Raw genomic sequence first — 18076 nt, forward strand, 5'->3', positions numbered from 1 at the left:
TGCAGTTTTATACTCCCCTGTAGCTCTTCCCCAGCTCCAGCAACCTGGAAGAATAAGCACCCCAATTTCTCAGAGACTTTCCCTGCCTGGTTGTGGGATGTCTGGGTGGATTGGGACAGCCAAGCAAAGGGGTCAGCAAGCCCAAATTCACCCTGGGCTCCCTTCTCTTGCTCCTCAGACTTTGCTGCCCATCTTTCCGCCCTGGAAGGCGGTGACGTGGGGTGGGTTTTGCGCGTGGGCCGTGGCTGGGCCCTGCCGGGGGCTCACAGGTCGGGGTGTCGGGCTGTGTCCCCACAGGGTGCGGAGGGCCTGCCACTACATCGTGAACCTGCGCTACTTCGAGATGTGCATCCTCCTGGTGATCGCCGCCAGCAGCATCGCCCTGGCGGCCGAGGATCCCGTCCTCACCAACTCCGACCGCAACAAAGTGATTGCAACCCTCTCCCGCTCCCCCTGTCCCGCAGGGCAGTGCAGGCAGAGGTCCTGTAGAATTTTAGCTTCTGTGGTGGGGCACGTGTGGGACAGGGAATCAGGGCAGCTGGTGGCAGCACCTGCACTGTGCCATGGAGTCTGGCTTCTTCCTTATCACCTTCCTTTGTAAACCCCAGCTTCCCACACGAGGGGTTTAGAGCCCGGGCTGCAGACCAGGGCACCTTGTCAGCAGTAAAGTAGCTTAAACTACTTTAGATGCTGGTGTTCACAGCCACTGGCGTGGAGACACACGATTCCAGCTCACACCATGGGTCCCAAGCCACTTGCGCCATGCACAGGAAATTATTCCCTCCTGCCTACACAGGCTGGGTTTATGACTGTACTGAACTCTTAGGGAACAGGCTGGGTTTGGGGTGAGGAAACCAACCCTCTGTCTGCACCTGAGCCAGGCGAGCCACGGTGTGGGGTGGTAGCGGGGTCTGGGTGGGTACAAGTGGGCCTGTTTGCTTGACAGCGGCTGCAGAGCACCCGTGACCTCTCTCTGCAGGTCCTGAGGTATTTTGACTATGTCTTCACTGGCGTCTTCACCTTTGAGATGGTTATCAAGGTAAGAGCCCTTGCAGGCTGTGGGTGCTGAGACCAGCAGCATCCTTGTAGGGGATGGGAAATAGCTCAGTTTTTCAGTTCTGGTCCTAAATCTGGGTGGCAGAGACCCTAAAGTTTGGTTCTCAGCAGTGGGAGTCCAGAATGCTCAGCACCAGTTTTATCAGCCTCCAGGCTTCCACACAAATATGATGCTCCTTGACCTGTACCCAGGACACAGGGATGCATCTGCTACTCCCCAGCTTGTCCTACCAGTGACTGCTTCCACTTGATGTCTGAGCTGCTCATTTCTTGCCTGTTTTTCTCTCTGTTTCTCCCCTCCAGATGATTGATCAAGGCTTGATCCTGCAGGACGGCTCCTACTTCCGAGACCTCTGGAACATCCTGGATTTCATCGTTGTGGTGGGAGCACTGGTGGCTTTTGCCTTGGCGTAAGTGGCCACCATCCTTTTCAGCTCCCTGCCTTCCCTTGGCTGTGGTGGGAAAAGAATGCAGCTGTGTCTTATGGCTACTGGACCCTGACTTTGTTTTTTTTATTTCTCTGCACCCTTCTGCTCTGCTTCTGGGATGGCTCCTGGCAGTGGTGTGGGGCTGCTCCAGAGATGTATTTCTCCTTGTTTGTCAAATGCTGGTGAGGAAGCAGGCAGGGAGCAAGGCAAGGCGAGCTGGAGGTGCTAGGAAGAGGTTGATGGTAAAAGTAGATTTGAAACAGAGCAGAAGGGGCTGTTAGAGAGGGGAGAAAACCTAAGGGTGGCAGAGCTGGAGCTATACACCTGCTGTGCATCTCGGGGTGCACAGAGACAGCAGAAGCAGTAGCCAGCAGGGTGGAGCTGCCCTCTGAACGTGTTTGTGCTGGAAATGGTTCCTCCTGGCTGATGACTTTTCCTCTGCTCTGAGAGGGAGTGTTGCTCTGGAGCCCTGCAGGGATGGGGATGTGGCCGGTGGGGTTTGTGCCAGCAGCCTCTGCAGCACCACAGCGAGGGCAGGGTGCTGTGTGCTTGGCCTGCAGCGTGTCCTCGCTGAGCATCACCTTGTGGTTGGGCTCTGGAACTGAGCTCGTGGCACCTGCAGGTACCGGGATGTCTGTGGTGCCTGTGCCCTGTAGGGGAGGAGCACCCAGGGATGAGTTTCATGCTGCTCTGCCCTCCTGTGTGCTGCTGGTTGGGGCAGGTGATGCAGCGTGAGCACAGGGAGGGGTGCGTGGTGCCAAGGTGATGCTCGCAGGCCCCAGGGCTGCTGTGGTGCCCTGCTGGTGCCTGAGGAGGGAGAGGAGAAGAGAGGAGAGGCTCGGGCTCCTTTGTCATGCTGTTGTTCTCTCTTTGTGCCTCTGACACTGGCGGCGGTGGCGTTAGTGCTGGTGAGAGGGGAGGGCCTGGCAGCCACGCAGACTGGAGCCTTGTCCTTGTCCACAGCTCAGGTACCGTGCGAGGCTCTCGGGGCAACTGTGTCGGAGCCCCGAGGTCACTCGATGGATTACAGCCCGTAATCCATCCCTCCCATCTCACCCCAGACTGGGCGGCAGCTCCTTCTCCTGGTTCTCGCCCACTTGCACCCTCCCTGGCTCGTTGCTTTTGCCTTCCTCACCCTCCTCACCCCATTCCTTGCCCGGTGCTTTCAGCCCCTGCTCTCTCCTCGGGAGGAGCATGGGAGAATTCAGCTCACACAGCGTGGGGATGAACCAGCCCCTGGGCAGGGCAGGGGGATGACTGCAGACCCTGGCATGGGTAAGGGGCATGGGGCAAGTTTGCTGGCTGGGGACAATGCTCTGAGCCCCCGGGAGGCCACCCAGGCCACCACAAGGGTGGATCAGGCATCTTTGGGATCTGGCTGATCCCTCCTCTGCCAGGGCAGCCCCCCAGAGCATGTCTGGCAGGGCTCAAGGGCATCACCTGCCTGATGATGCACTGAATAGTTTGAGGATCTTTAGGGGAGGACAAGGGAGCCTTTTCCTTCCAAGGCCTTTTCCTTCCATCAAGACTTTTGATGGCTGAAGGAGCATAGGTTGATGGCTCAGCCTGCTCCTGGGTGGATGAGTGTCCTCACCAGTGCTAACAGTACAGTAATCTGTGTTTGCTGTCCCCTTGCCCCCACCCCACAAAGGTGGCACAGCTCCTGGGATTGCCCTGGGAGCTAGCAGGGTCCGGCACTGAGCATGTGGGGAAGCTGCCGTGTTCCTTCCAGCCCTGCTTGTCACCTGCCTGTCTCCACCCATGCTCCAGAGGGAAGGACATTCCCTCTGGGCATGGGGCAGCTGAATTCTCGAGGGTGATCACCACCATGGGCTGTGGCACAGAACCCCTTCCCATGGAGAAGGCCCTGGCATCTCCACATCCGTTTGCAGCAAGCATCGATGTCGCCTGCTCACTCTTGTAGCCATAGCTGGGTAGATACTGAGTTGCTTGTGTTGTGGGCAGGGGCTCTTTATAATGTAAACCTGCAGGATTGTCCATCTCCCCGCCTCCAACGGTGGCTCCTGCTGGAGGAGATGATCTCATGGCTTTGGGAGTGAGGGGAACAAAGGAGCCATGGCGATTTCTGATGGGTTTATACATTATAAAGCATTTATAAGAACACCTGCCTCTCCTCTTGGCAGCCCATCACTGCTACACCCCCTGGAGCTGCAGGATGTTCACCAGGTCTACGTGTCCCACCCTGACACCCTCCCTCCCACCCTCCCTCCTGGTCTCGATGGGAAAACCCTGGTGGTGATGTTTGAATCCATCTCCTTTTTTTGTCCCTCCATGAGCTCTCTGATATGGGTCTCGGGTGGGGTGATTGTCCTCCTTCTCGTACTCCCTCTCCTCTCCTCCATGGTGCTGGGTCAGCAGTGATGGCCATGGAGCGGCTGCAGCGATTACCTTGGATGAGAGCAGCTGGTGGCTGAGTCCAGCACTTCCCAGTAGGAGTGCTGGGATGTGCCATGGCAATTTTCTGCCCCGTTTTGCCTCCCCTGTGTGGTTTGGTTTTCCCACAGGGGTCCTGTGTGGCTGTGGGTGGTGCCAACATCATCTGCTGACTGTTGGTGCCACATCCAAATCACCAGTAAGCAAGAGCCCACCCATAAAGCCATCTCTTCCTGTGCCATCATGGCTTGTCCATTGCTCCCTCAGAGCCTGTGCATCCTGAGCAAGAGGCCGTCTCGGCTCATCCATAGCTCTCCACGTGGAAAGCTAAGACATCAATCCATACACGGCCTGAATAAAAAGCCATAAATCTCCAAAGAGTTCAAATTCAGTTAGCTGGAATAACCAGAACCATCACTAAAGACCCTGCTCACTTATGCCTCCTGTGGCACCCTCTGAGGAGGCACAGTGCAGTGGAGTGGTACTCGCTCGTGTCTCTGCACAGCTGCCCAGAGGTGGTGGGGAGGTTGAGTGGTCAGTGTGTAGCCCTCATCTTACCTGGTGAGCAAGGGCAGGTGCCAAGCAGAGGTGCCTCTTTCTGGCATCTCCTTCTACCAGTTGACATCAGTGTCTGGAAGCAAGAGGGACCCCTACATACTGCAGAATAACCTGGTGTGAGGCTGGTCAGGACAGAGGTCCCACCAGAGAAGTGCTGCGAAGTTAAACTATCCCCTTTTCAACAGACCTTCCACCTGTTGGACTAACATGCAGCCAGGGTCTGGGGTTACTTTTATGTGTTTTAAGAAATGTTTTACCTGTAGGCTTTGCCTGCGGCGCTGAGTGCTCTGTGTGCACATGGCAGGGATTCAGCTCAAACAGGGCCAGAGGTTTGGTTACAGCTAAGGACCTTGTAGCCCACCTTGGCTTGTCCAAGTGAGTGTCCTGCTGGGTTGCAGGAGATTCTGTGCTGCAGTTCAGGCTCTTAATCAGTGGATTTCTCAATGGAGGTGATTTGGCAGAATTTGGATGGGAACTATTTTGGCTTTGAAGGTAGGTTCCCTTGGAAGCATCTACCTTTGGCTGGTTGGGGCTGACTCTTGAGGTCCCCCCTCAACTCTTGGCTAAGGAGAACCCACCTGCTGTTGCCCGCTGTCCTGCTCTCTGCAGGTTTCTCTTGCAGCAGAGCTTTTGCTATGTGCCCCCAACCCAACACCTCCAGCAGGGAGGGCAGGATCTCCTGGCTTGCTGGATGAGTCTCTCCCTGGAAATATGCCCCATCCTGAAGGACACAGTGTGGTCTACTCATGGTGCCTTTCAACCTAAGCCTGGAGTGATGGACAGCTGCCACAGGGTCCCTGTACCTGAGAGGCTGCAGTCGTCTCTGTGCAGCTTCCCTGATGCTTTTCTTACCTTCTTCCTCTTTTCTCTCTTTTCCCCTCTCTCTGCTGGTGCTGTTTGGTGGCTGCTGGGCTGGATCGCCGACAGGAATGCTTTGGGGTAACTATGGTGGTTGGGATATTGTGGGATGGTGATCTGGGGAGCACAGGGGTACGGGTGCAGATGGATGTTGGTCTGTCCAGTGCCAGTGCTGACCCTTAGCTGCATTTGCAGAGACTGCAGTACACTGCTGTGCAGGCACCCCTGAGGTCTGAAGAGATCCCTCCTTAGTTAATCACTGCAGTTGAGCTGTCCTTGGTGGCAGCTTGCACCAGCTGAGCACTGCCCCCAAATCCTCGCCCCAGCCCTGAGTCAGATGCCCAGGCCCCTGATAATGAGCAAAACAGGAACCAGGAGGTGTAAAGTGAGTCCCAGGGCTGTTTGTACAGTTGCTTCCCATGCATGTGTGGGGCTGTGCTCCCAGGGAGGACTATTAATTAGTGGTTTTGTTTACATCTCTTAACGATTAAGCCCGTTATTGTGCTCCCTGTTGCATTAACCCTAGCAGAGGAGCCATGTAATTGGGAGCATCTGTTGTTGCAAGTCATTTCCTTGATGTTTTTCGAGGGTGCCTGGTGGATCCAAGCTGTGCCACCTTCACCAGGATCTCTGCTCCATCCTGAGATCTAGTCTGTGGGCATTGAAAACATAATTAAAAAACCCTGGTATTGTGGTTGGGAATAATCATCATATTCAAGAAATGAGGGTCACGAAGGGTCTTTCCTCAGTAATTCTACCAGTAAGCTCTGCCTCAGCTGACTTTGGGTGGAGGCAAGTGCAACCCCAATCTGTGGAGACCTTAGAGACCCTTCCAAGGGTCCAACCCTGCTGCCTTGAGCAGGAACACCTTCTAGTAGACCAGGTTACTCAGGGCCCCATCTGGCCTTGCCTAGAATACCTCCAGGGATGGGGCATCCACAGTTTCTCTGGCAATGTAGATCCCACTGAGTACATCTCCCTCATTTTATTATTAATTTCTTGCAACTAGTAGTAACGGTAGAAGACAATTTGCAACGGTGGGGGCCTTGTGCAAGCCCCACCTGCAAAAGGCACATGCCTGTAGTAGGGAAGCTCCTTGTACTGCCTTTACCCTGAAAGTCTGGCATTGCCTGCCCCAACCACAGAGGGGTTTGTTAAGGTCACTGCTCCCTGGCAAAGGGGAAAGGTGGTAATCCTGAGGAGGAGAGCAGTGCTTCATTTTTCATCTCTGCCAGCTGTCAGTGCAGGTGTTGGAGGAGATATGTTTAGGTGGGCTGAGCACTCAGCATTCACACGTTTGTGCCCCTCCTGTTCCCACCTTCACACGTGCTGGGTGGGGGGGGGGGAGGTGTTGTCAGCAGTTTAAACCCCCAGAGCATCCAGGTCTACAAGGTTATTGTCTCTCCGTTCCATTTTTGGGTGTGTGTGCCTCCCTCCGACGTGGTAGGACCAACAAGGGCCGGGATATCAAGACCATCAAGTCTCTCCGTGTGCTGCGGGTCTTGAGGCCTCTGAAAACCATCAAGCGACTGCCCAAGCTGAAGGTAACAACCCCCATCTCCTGCCTTACACCTGTCTTCTTCTCCTGCATGGAATGGTGGGTCAGGCACCATGCACATTGATCTGCTCGTGGACGGTGAACAAGTTGTTTTCAAAGCTTTGGGTGTGCTTTAGGAGCCCTGTTTTCAACCACAGCACCCTTCAGGCTGCTTCATATCTGGAGATGCAATGAGTTATTAAAAGCAAGCCCAGACCTCTGCAAGGTGTCAGAGGTAGTTCCTCCACCAGTGGGGCTTGAGTGGGTGCAAGGCAGCAAAACCCAGATGCTGTCCTGAAAAATAGATTGTCCTGGTTTTGGAGAGCTCCAATCTCTTTCCAGAGTTTATGATCTTTCTCTCTGGAGCAGCTTACAAAGGACTTCGGGTTTTGTGTGCTATGCTGCCATGGTGTTGCACTGGAGGGATATTTCCCATCTCAATAGTGGGATTATTCCTGTGGCACAGGTAGGATTATGGATTTCCCTACCTTAGCTGCTGGGGTATAGAGACAGAAAGGAGAAAGAGACTGGGGCAGCCCTGTTTTTTATTTACATGTGGTTATTTGTCTGATGAATGAAACACAGTAACATGGGGTTTGACACCAGCTTTTCTTCATGATCAGTGGATGGATTCAGCCCATGTCAATTCATTTCTGGAAATGCCTGTCTCCACCATGAAACAGGGACATGGACATTCTTCACATAAAGTGCTGTGAGAACTAGGGCTGAGAGCACTAAGGGAGATGCTGCTGCTGCAGGCAGAGGTGTTTGCTCTACCTTGTTATTTGGGGTGATGCAAAACAACAGTGTTTACTGATTAGTCCTGAGTGCTGTGAATTGCATCATTAGGATGGTCCCCTGTCTGCTACCTTGGTTGCAGAGAGCACTGAGGATCCATCCCTGGTGCTGCTCCGGGGGCTGCATGGTGCCTACATGTGTGCTGTGGGCACTCTGGTGTTAACCTCCTTTATAAAATAGCTCCTGGGAGAAGGCCCAGCTTTTTTCCTCCTTTCCCCACCAGGAGTGGGAAATGCCTTTCCACATGACAGCTTGTTTTTGGTCCTGCCCTTTGCCAGGACTGTGGGTTCCCCAAGGTGAGCTTTGCCCTCTCCTGCAGGCCGTCTTTGACTGCGTCGTGACATCCCTCAAGAACGTCTTCAACATCCTCATTGTCTACAAGCTCTTCATGTTCATCTTTGCTGTTATTGCTGTCCAGCTCTTCAAGGGGAAGTTTTTCTACTGCACTGACAGCTCTAAGGACACACAGAAGGACTGCATGTAGGTTCCCTGTTGATGCTGCTTGATGCCTCTGGGTAATGTCTGCTGTCCTTGGTCATGACTCGCTCTTGGCTGTATCTCTTGGGTTGGATGGCATGAGATGAGCCCTGCCCCATTGCTGTGTCAGCACTGCACATCCTTCCATGGGATGCAGAGACCCTTATTTTGCTCCTGCTCTTTCCTCCTTCTCTCCTCTGTTTTGCCTTCCCCTTCTCTACTTCCTCATGGTTGTTATCCAGCTTCTCCCCATTTCTCCCTCCATCCCTGCAGGAGGAGAGGTGCCCCTCACTGCACACACATGCTTCCCTCAGGGTTTACACCCACCATGCTTTAGTCTGGCAGTGTAAAAAACAAGGTCATTGCTCTCTCCCAACCTTGCAGAGGGAACTACGTGGACCATGAGAAGAACAAGATGGAGGTGAAATGCCGGGAATGGAAGCGCCATGAGTTTCACTACGACAATATCATCTGGGCTTTGCTCACCCTGTTCACAGTCTCCACCGGCGAGGGTTGGCCCCAGTGAGTATTCTTCTCTGTCTGTCCCCTTGAATGGGCGTGATCACATCCCCATTGGATCCCAGGTGGGACTGAGAGAGGAACTACTAGGCAGGAAGGAGGAGAGGCACAATGAGAAATTATATCAAGACAAAAGACCTTTTAGCTTCCCTATGAGGCTGGGCTGTGGCTGGAGTTAGCTTCTTCCTTAAGAAGTGAATAACGGATAATCCTTTCTTCTCTATGGCCCTGTGATAAATTTTAGGTCAATATTAGAGATGATCATAGGAATAGACCTCTCTACATGGTCATGTGAGCTTGGGCAGTATTATTCTCTGTGTGTAGACCGCAGGAAAATTAATTTTTCATCAGAGGCACAGGCAAAACACCGTAAAACAAGCTGTAGCTACTTAGAAAGGTCTTGAAAGCAGATTAGGACAGAGCTTTACCTTGTCATTGCACAAGGGGGGACAGACAGAGCTGGCTGTACAGAGCGAGTCCCATTGGAAGTGCCATGTGGTGGCAGCCCTGAAGGACCTACCTCTGGTTGCTTTTCTTCACCTGTCTGCCCACAGGGTGCTGCAGCATTCGGTGGATGTGACGGAGGAGGACCGCGGGCCCAGCCGCAGCAACCGCATGGAGATGTCCATTTTTTATGTCGTCTATTTTGTGGTCTTCCCTTTCTTCTTCGTCAACATTTTCGTGGCTCTCATCATCATTACGTTCCAAGAGCAAGGAGACAAAATGATGGAGGAGTGCAGTCTGGAGAAGAACGAGGTACAGTCTGGAAGGGGGGAAGAAGATGCTTCCATGGGTTTTTTGGAGTTTGGGGACTTGGAGCTGCCCAGGTATTGAAAAGGTGTAAGACACCCGCAGGCCACCCGCCTTCTCAGATCATGAAGGAAAGAAATGTGGCAGCCACTGTCCCCCCTGTCTCCATCTGCCAGGTTGTGATGCACATTGTTTTATTCCAGAGGGCCTGCATTGACTTTGCCATCAGTGCCAAGCCCCTGACGCGGTACATGCCCCAGAACCGACACACCTTCCAGTACCGCGTCTGGCACTTCGTGGTGTCCCCGTCCTTCGAGTACACCATCATGGCCATGATAGCACTGAACACCGTGGTGCTGATGATGAAGGTGAGCCAGTCAGAGTGACCCTGTCCTGGTTGGAGCAGTGGGGAGAAGGAGGATCAGTCAGGGTGAAACCGGAGGGTGTTTTGGTCGTGGAGATGCTTTGAGGCAGAGTCTGAGCATGTGTTCCCTTGGCATAGGCACTTGAAACACCACATGCCCCAAACTAGAGGTGACATCTTTTCTAAGTGAGATGACCCAAACTATCTGGACCTCTTAACTAGTGGAGACAGATCTGAATTTACTGTCTGCCTCCTGTTTAGAAGGAGTGGCAGCTTTCCTGGGAGAGGGGTAGACAAGTAAGGAGGAGATGTTCTTGAGACCCCCAGGGCAAGGAACATGGACACCACAGATTTGTCCTGGGTGGAGAAAGAAAGGAAGTCTTGAGGGAACCAGGGCAATAAACATGACCACATCAGGTCTATCAGCCTGTCAGGGCTGGCAGGCCCCCTCCTGGCTAGCAATGTCTCTCTGTTTCCATCAGTACTACTCTGCTCCATACACCTATGAGCTGGCCCTGAAGTACCTGAACATCGCCTTTACCATGGTGTTTTCCTTGGAGTGCGTCCTCAAGATCATCGCTTTTGGCTTCCTGGTAAGTGGCTGCTCCTGTTCTTTACAAGGGTGTTAATTTGGACTTTGGCAGCACACAGATCACAGGGGGAAGGTGTTAATAATGTGAGGTTCTTGCTGCTTATTTTGGATCTTGGCCTGAGAGCTGCTTTTAGGGTGGATTTGCTCCTTTGGTTCTCCTTACACTTCCCAGTGCTGGATGCTGCTGAGTGAAGCCACACTGCTTCTTTACTTCTTGCCTTGTTTCTGCTGTACTCTGGTGCCTGGACCATGTATGTGCTGTACCATGGCTCTGTTTAGGCCAACTGCTGCATGTGCTGGTGGCTGTGGTCCCTTGTCCCCAGAGGGTCAGGAGATGCACTGGTGCCCTTGGGCTGTATCATTTGGATCAGATCTGAGAATCAGTGAAACTTTCTTGCCTGATTCACTGTCCTCAAGTCCCCAGCTGCTCAGTTAAGATTTGAAACCATGGACTGCCTTGCATCCACCTGCGCTTTCCTGCTTATTGGAGATAAGGTCCACTAGCAGCAGGGTTCCTAGCCACCCTCCTTGCTCCCAGTCTCACCAGCCATGTTTGGTCTTGCACCAGCTGCTGCACAAATAGCAGGGCTGAGGTGGGTCCAGGTGCCCATGAAGAGGAGGGCAAAGCAGCCTCCTGGCTGTGAGGGCTGGCATGATGAGCTGTTACAGCCTGACCTAGACTGTCTGTGGCTACTTTTCCTGCTCCCATTTGCTAGGGTGGCCTGTTGGATGTATGAATCATCTCCCAGGAGAAGCTGCTTGCTGCAGACATGCTCAGGTCTGCCACTGTCTCAGACAAAGGACGGTATTCCAGACCCTGGCTGCATACAAATGGGCTGCAAGGTCTCTATGGTTGTCCATGAGCAGCTTTGGCCTGTGGCCCAGTGCCTTTCAGACCTGCCATCCCTGAGCTCAAATCCACGTTCTCTCTTTCCTTCCTTTTGCAGAATTATTTCCGGGACACCTGGAACATCTTTGATTTCATCACCGTCATCGGCAGCATTACGGAGATCATCCTGACAGACACCAAGGTGAGGCAGGGGCTGGGAGCAGCAGGGTGTAGCATGGCCCTGGGGGTTCCCACCTCCCTCTGACTCTCTCATCTCCTCCCAGCTGGTGAACACCAGCAGTTTCAACATGAGCTTCTTGAAGCTTTTCCGGGCTGCTCGGCTGATCAAGCTGCTCCGCCAGGGTTACACCATCCGCATCCTCCTCTGGACATTTGTGCAGTCCTTCAAGGTAAGTCTCATGTGCCGTGATCTCCACCCAGGCCACAGTGATGTGGTGCTGCTCCCAAGTGCAGGCTGTTCCCAAGGTCTTGTTGGCTCGTAGGAGAGATGGATGGGCACAGCTTACCTGCCCACTGTGCTTTGTGTACTCCTCTGGAGCTGGACCTGTGATAAATGATGAGATGACTCATCTGCTTCTCTTGCAGGCGCTCCCCTATGTCTGCCTCCTGATCGCCATGCTTTTCTTCATCTATGCCATCATTGGGATGCAGGTGAGCACAGACATCATTCTGGCATGGACAGCCTGCACTGGCATGTCCTCAGCAGTACACACAGGAGCAAGCCTTGTGCCTGCCTGTCATTGCCTCACTTGGTCACGGTGTCCGAGAAGGTCCTGAGGGTGGAACAGCTTGTTTGGGAGCTGCAGAGCCACGTGCCCTGGGGAAACTGCCATGGGATTGTTCAGTCTTGCTCTGCAGCTGCCTTCCCAACTTGGACCTTTGGAGATGTGGCCTTGCGGACTCAGTTGGGCACCCTGTGTAGTGGCTGCTGTCAAATCCCTGCCTTTTTGTTTAGCAACTGCTAAATCTCTGACTAGACAACCCCCAGGGACTGATTTCGTGCCTGAGGGACTGGGTGAGCAGCCTTCTGTCTTTCCCATCCGAATGGCTGGATCACAGCAGTGATCCCTTCAGCCCAGTTGTCCACCTCATCCCTCCACAAAGGGTTTATGTTGTAGCTGTGCTGTTGCTTGGGCACTCCTGCTTAGAGCCCTGTGATGACCCACCAGCTGGTGGGAGGGCTGCAGAGCATGGGGAGACAGCAGCTTTCCAGGCTCCAACTGGTAAATAAGAAGCACGTGAGCTAAAATGCTCAGCTCTGCACGTGCTGCGGGGCCGCCTCACTTCTGCAGTGACTAAATCCCACGCTGAGGATCTGACAAAGCACCTTTGACGACGAACACTTGGGTTGTGGAGCTGCCTGATGAGCTGCTGCAGTACCTAATGCCTGACATGCGCTGCCAGGACAGGCAGATTTTTGGCAGCGCTGGTGTTTAGGATCTTCCACCCCCTTCCTCCCGCCCCGAGAGTCCCGTGGCTGGTTTTTGCTGCTCTGCCCTACACATCTCAGCACCAGCTCCAGGTGTTCTCCGTGCTAAACAGCCGCCATCTGACTCAGGCCCCCCCCCCCCCCCCCCCCCTTGGGTAATATTTGGTTTAATTTATTTTTTTTTTCTTAACATCATTGTGAACAAATCCCCAAGCAGTAAAGTCTGTGGGCGTTATTTGAGCAAAATAGCTGGAGGCAGAAAATATTCTACAATTACACATTCCAAAAAACCTGTACAGGGAAAAAATACTCTGCAGCTAGTGTATTTTTAGGTTCAGGGAAAGGGGAATAAATATTTAACAGTAATAACAGCACATTTTTCCTGTTTGAGGCACTTTATGAATGTTCGTTATGTCTTTCCATGGCCTTGGCTGTGGGTCATTATTAGAATATTGTCCATGTTTGTGGCTTTGTTGCCTCTCTTGACCCTGGGAATGGTAGTGCCAAGTGTCTGGCTGTCCGTGGCGGCTTAGCAGTCTGTCTGTCCCACCCTCCCTGAGCCCTTCCCTGCCTCGTTTGCACTGCTGTGCCTGACTCCAGCGTCACAGACCATTTGTCCACTGAGGGAAAAGCTCCTGGGAGTTCCCAGGACCACGACCCAGCCCCTGCCCACAGCAGTGGGACTTTGTCCCTGCACCTCCAGTGCGCTCAGAAGCGCCGGGTGCTGTGCCGTGCTCAGAGGCCGCTTGTAGCGCAGCAGAGGGGTGGATGTGGAGAGGTTGGACTCGGTTGATCCCAGGTCCTCTGTGCTCCTGTTTCCATGGTAGCTCAGCCTCTCGCAGCCTTTGCCACCCACTGTAAATCCCTGCCAAGGAGAGGAGAGTCCTTCCCCAATGGCTGCTTGGCACCAGCTCCTTGGCGCGCTGGCTGCACACCAGCCTGTGTTTGCTGGGGTACCTTTTGTGGAATCAGAGTCTTAGATGGTTTGGGTTGGAAGGGACTGTAAAGGTCATCTTGTCCAACCCCATGGCAATGACATCTTCAACTAGGTTAGAGCCCTGTCCATCTTGGCCTTGAATGTTTTCAGGCATGGGAATGTGAATGTGAAGCTGCTTCCCTGGCAGAAGAGTTCTTGCCTGAAGAGCTGAGATATTTTTCTTCCTCCTGTAGGTTTTTGGCAATATCAAACTGGATGAGGAAAGCCACATCAACCGACACAACAACTTCCGCAGCTTCCTGGGCTCCCTCATGCTCCTCTTCAGGTAAGCAGCCATGGAACATGCTCCTCTGCATGCCAGAGGTGTTTAATTTGGGCAGGGGGTTGTGAGATTTCTCCCAGGGGCATCCTGCCCCGACTCCATCCTGTGCCACCATGAGCTGCTGAGAATGGCTGTGTTGGGCACAGGAGTGCCACAGGAGAGGCATGGCAGGAGATCATGCTGTCCTGCCTGGAGGGCAAAGGCTGTGAGCCAGACACGACGGCAACATCCGGGCAGAGCGAGAACGAGCGCTGTGGAACCGACCTGGCCTACGTTTACTTCGTCTCCTTCATCTTCTTCTGCTCCTTCCTGGTTAGTATCTTCCCCCAGGAGCCCTGGGGATCCCCCTCATCAGCACCCCAGCCACAGGGTCATCTCCATCATCTTCCCACAATCACTCTTCCTTCTCTCTCCCTTCCCTTCTTTGCTCCCTCTCCCCCCACTTTCCTTTCTCTCTGCTTTTTTCCCTTCCATTTAGATGCTCAACCTGTTCGTGGCAGTCATCATGGACAATTTTGAGTACCTGACAAGGGATTCCTCCATCCTGGGACCTCACCATCTAGATGAGTTTGTCCGGATCTGGGCAGAGTATGACAGAGCAGCGTGGTATGTAGCCAGCTCCTTCTCTCCTGAGCAACCTCTCAGAGTTGGTTTTAAATGAGCACCTCTGTGTTCTACTACTGGAACCATCAGTGATGCCTGGGATGGTCAGGGGTGGTCTGCTGTCACCCAAGGGCAGAAGCTGGTTCCTAGAATGGCTGGTGCCACAGGCATCTTGGATAATGTTCATGGTTTGCCATGGTGTTTATCCTGAGAGCTGGAGGTTCCTGCTGTTCCTCTCCTCCCTGCCCAAGTGGGCAGATCCCTCTCAGCTTCCTTCCTTTTCCCTGTGCACCATCTGGGTGCCTCTGCCCTGAGACTGGCTCCATCCCTTGGTCCCCAGCACCCACAGCTCTACATCAGAGCAGGGGCAAGCGGGGATTGCTCCCAGCCATGGGGAGATGCTGGGGGTCTGCTGAGCTCCTGCCAAGCCACCTGCGGAGAACCTTGTTTGGGGAACTGTGTTCCCATGCTGGCCAGCCCACGCACCCCTCTAGGGATGGGAGGACTTTGTTTCCTGCATTTCTGCCCTTGTTGATGAGGACCTCGGTGAGCAGGGCTCCTGTTTGCAGTCAGCAGCCTGTTCCCAGCAACAGGATGGGCTCACAGTGGCTGTACATACCGTGGGTGGTCAGACTTTGGCTCTGCTCTTGCTGCTGCTACTGCAGAGGACTTGCTGTCCACTCCTCCTCCTCCTAGGGTGGTCTCAAGCATCCCTAGTGCAATGGGGAGCCCTTGGCGCTCTAGGAGCATGTTTGCCCTTCACTCAGCCCCAACACCACAAGGGTGCCTTAGGTGCCCCTTCCTTCCCCCCCTCAACCCAGGGACAGACTCTTTGGAGCCATGACCTACTACTGCTGCTGCAGAGCGTGGGTGATCTTAGCTGGAGAGCCCTTGGCAAACACATGTGCTCCCTTTGGAGACTCTTTGCCTCCACTCTTTGCCTCATGTCCTGCCCCTCAAAAGAACAGCCGCAGCCAAGATATTTTTTTATGCCTAATATCAGCTGCAACTAGAGAAAGAAGAGCAGGTGAGAGCAGTGAAACCCTCAGATGCTCAGGGTGGGGCATCTCACCCATGACTCTTGGGAAGGGTTTCTTCACACCAGGTACTTCATTCACTTCTGCCCCCCGTATTTGTGGCCTCATTCTCCAGGAGAGTCACCGTAAAAGCATGTCTGGGCTGTTCTGTCTGAGCCATGTACCCCTCTGATTTCTGAGCAAGCTGTGCTCTTTTGTCATAGTATATAGCCAGTGGTTAGGGGGCATGCACAGGAGCTGGTGGTGCAGGGCCTGCCGGGGCAGCCCTGGCCTCCAGTGCTGGGTGAGGAACGGGTGAGTACATCCAAACGGGTCCCAGTGCCTGAGTGGGGCAGCACTTCTGCTTCCTGACACCGAGACCATCCCACGAAGGTCTCATGGGGGGAACACCCAACTCCAGGGGGGCTCAGGGATGAATTATGTCCAGATGGTTGGGTTCTGGTTGGGTTCTCCATGCAATGGGGAGGGGATGGGAGACGAGCAAGGAGAAAACCAGAGGCGAAGGCACTGGGTAGGGCGGTAATGCTGTTCTTTGCCTCCTCGCGTGGTTTCCCTCTGAGCTTGTCCAAGGATGCCCGGGAGGCTGCAGCACGCTGCACCTCAGCACTTCCACCCCACAGGGTCCTGCTTCCCAAAGGGCTCTGGTCTGGAGTAGAGTGGGAGGCTCAGCATCCAATGGCCCCTGCACCCTCTCCTGCCAGCTCTCTGCCACAACTGCTTTGATATTTCAGCGGTGCAGGAGGATACAGGCCGTATCCTGCAACGACTGCACCAGGTCTGGGGAGATGTGCTTCTGTGGGCAAGAAGGGATGTGTGCAGGGGAAGGTTTGCTTCTAATAATGTGTACCCTTGGCAGAGCATGGTCTGGTGGTCGAAGCACAGTACTGGACCGTGAGAGACCCAGGTGCTAGTGCCACAGCCACCAGCTGGTCACATTATCTCTCCCCATCTCAGGTTCCCCAGATATTGGAGTCAAGTGGCTCAGCTGCCAACTTCCCTGGGACCTTGTGAGGCCCAGAGAGTTGGCTGTGTGAGAGCAGGGTCTTTGTTGATGTGATGGGACACAACTCCATCAGAAGGGCTTGTGGTGGCGAGAACCCAGCCAAGCTGCAGGCTCATCCTGTCTAAAATCCCAGCCCTCTCCCACCAGGCGTAGGGGTCAGGGGCACGATGAGGAAGGGTGTTGGAGTGGTGTTCACCACCAGAACTGTCCTTCTCCAGGGTGAAGATTGGACAGTGTGAGGAGATATGAGCTGACTCTCATGGTGGAGAAGATAGTAGCTGATGCTCACAGCTTTCCCCTCTCTGGGTCTGACAGAGCCAGAAGGAGAAGAGCCGTGTGCTCCTGGGGGTCTTGCCCCATAGATGGCCCCAGCATCCCCTGGTTAAGCTCTCCATCCTCCCCTCCTCCCTCTCAGTGTCCTATTAACCCACCTGTGCTTCCTTTGCAGCGGCAGGATCTCGTATAAGGATATGTACAAATTAGTACGGGTGATCTCGCCTCCTCTGGGCCTAGGAGAGAACTGCCCCTACAGGGTGGCGTGCAAGGTTTGCCTCCCAGTCCTCTGCCACAACCTGGCCACGGGACGCACCATCCACCCCTCCTTCCCCCCCGCTCCACCGCCACCGCGCCTCCCCAGGGAACCCTGACGTTGCTTTCCTTCGAGTTTAAAGAGGTCCACTGCCTCCCAGAGCCAGCAGCTGTTCCCCTCGAGGGGAGGCATGAGCGGGGCCGGGGGGGCTCAGAGCCTCCTGGGGTGGGTTTTGACAAATTGCGTCCCCCAGCCAGCCCCCCACCCCAGTTCCACCGGCGCAGAGAGCCCCAAAGGGTGCCAGGCCAAACGCCACCATCCCTGCTCGGCTTCTCAAAGTACCTCACGTGGGACAGGGAGTTTTTTGCGGGGCTTAGATGTGGTTTGCTCCTGGGGAGGGAAGCGGGGGAGCAAAGGCTGGAGGATGTTGGGGACTTCGCTGTTGTTTTGGGGAGTGAGGGCTGGGGGGAGGATGGGGAGGCCAGGGTGACCTCTCTCCCTGGGGGATGCTGTGCTGTACCCAACAGACCCTTTCTCAAGTGTGGCACTTTGGAAGACAACCAGCCATGTGTCTGGGGAGCAGGGCTTTTGCTAGTCTTGCCCACAGGTTGCTGGATCTGCCTGGGAGGTGGTGGCACCAGGGCACATCTCTGGAGCTCAACAGCTCCTCTCCCTTATCTTGGGCCAAGCTCCCAGCTGCTGGCCATGAGTCCATGGCAGTGATTTGCTCTCCATGTGTCTCACTGACTTGCACCTTTTTTTTTCTTAATTTTACTTTGAGATGGCAGCTGAGCAAAATCCTGTACCTGCCACTTTCCCTGAAGTGCCATGACCTATGCCATGGCATGAAAGAATGAATCGTAGAACTTGCTCTTCCTTCTGCATCCCTCACAGCATCTGAGATGTGCGAGGGAAGCTCAGATGCCTCTGGCCTTTGATCTTGGCTCTGCAGAAGAGGATTCCTTGGTGCAGCATAGTGTAGTTGCCACATCCTTCTCAAAATATCAGAAAAGCTTCTTTCACTCAGCATCCCTG

At 54.1% G+C, this 18076-nt stretch overlaps 1 protein-coding gene across 8 annotated transcripts in view; it reads left to right on the plus strand.

Annotated features, from left to right (window-relative positions):
* CACNA1E (calcium voltage-gated channel subunit alpha1 E) overlaps nucleotides 1-18076 on the plus strand; it is a 107399-nt gene that overhangs the window by 76358 nt on the left and 12965 nt on the right. For 5 of the 8 annotated variants that reach the window (XM_027658371.1, XM_027658376.1, XM_027658372.1 and 2 more), the window contains 16 exons: nucleotides 298-427; nucleotides 980-1039; nucleotides 1360-1466; nucleotides 5364-5375; nucleotides 6742-6838; nucleotides 7949-8109; nucleotides 8491-8628; nucleotides 9180-9381; nucleotides 9579-9743; nucleotides 10222-10332; nucleotides 11279-11362; nucleotides 11445-11570; nucleotides 11767-11832; nucleotides 13781-13872; nucleotides 14016-14181; nucleotides 14348-14475. In XM_027658371.1, coding sequence (XP_027514172.1) covers nucleotides 298-427; nucleotides 980-1039; nucleotides 1360-1466; nucleotides 5364-5375; nucleotides 6742-6838; nucleotides 7949-8109; nucleotides 8491-8628; nucleotides 9180-9381; nucleotides 9579-9743; nucleotides 10222-10332; nucleotides 11279-11362; nucleotides 11445-11570; nucleotides 11767-11832; nucleotides 13781-13872; nucleotides 14016-14181; nucleotides 14348-14475 — 1845 coding nt within the window. Of the gene's footprint in view, nucleotides 1-297; nucleotides 428-979; nucleotides 1040-1359; nucleotides 1467-5363; nucleotides 5376-6741; nucleotides 6839-7948; nucleotides 8110-8490; nucleotides 8629-9179; nucleotides 9382-9578; nucleotides 9744-10221; nucleotides 10333-11278; nucleotides 11363-11444; nucleotides 11571-11766; nucleotides 11833-13780; nucleotides 13873-14015; nucleotides 14182-14347; nucleotides 14476-16960; nucleotides 17058-18076 lie in introns of all 8 variants that reach the window. The other 3 variants (XM_027658370.1, XM_027658377.1, XM_027658374.1) reach the window with 1 other exon arrangement.

This window comes from Corapipo altera, unplaced genomic scaffold (assembly GCF_003945725.1).
Source record: "Corapipo altera isolate COAL_440 unplaced genomic scaffold, ASM394572v1 79, whole genome shotgun sequence".
Lineage (NCBI taxonomy): Eukaryota > Metazoa > Chordata > Aves > Passeriformes > Pipridae > Corapipo > Corapipo altera.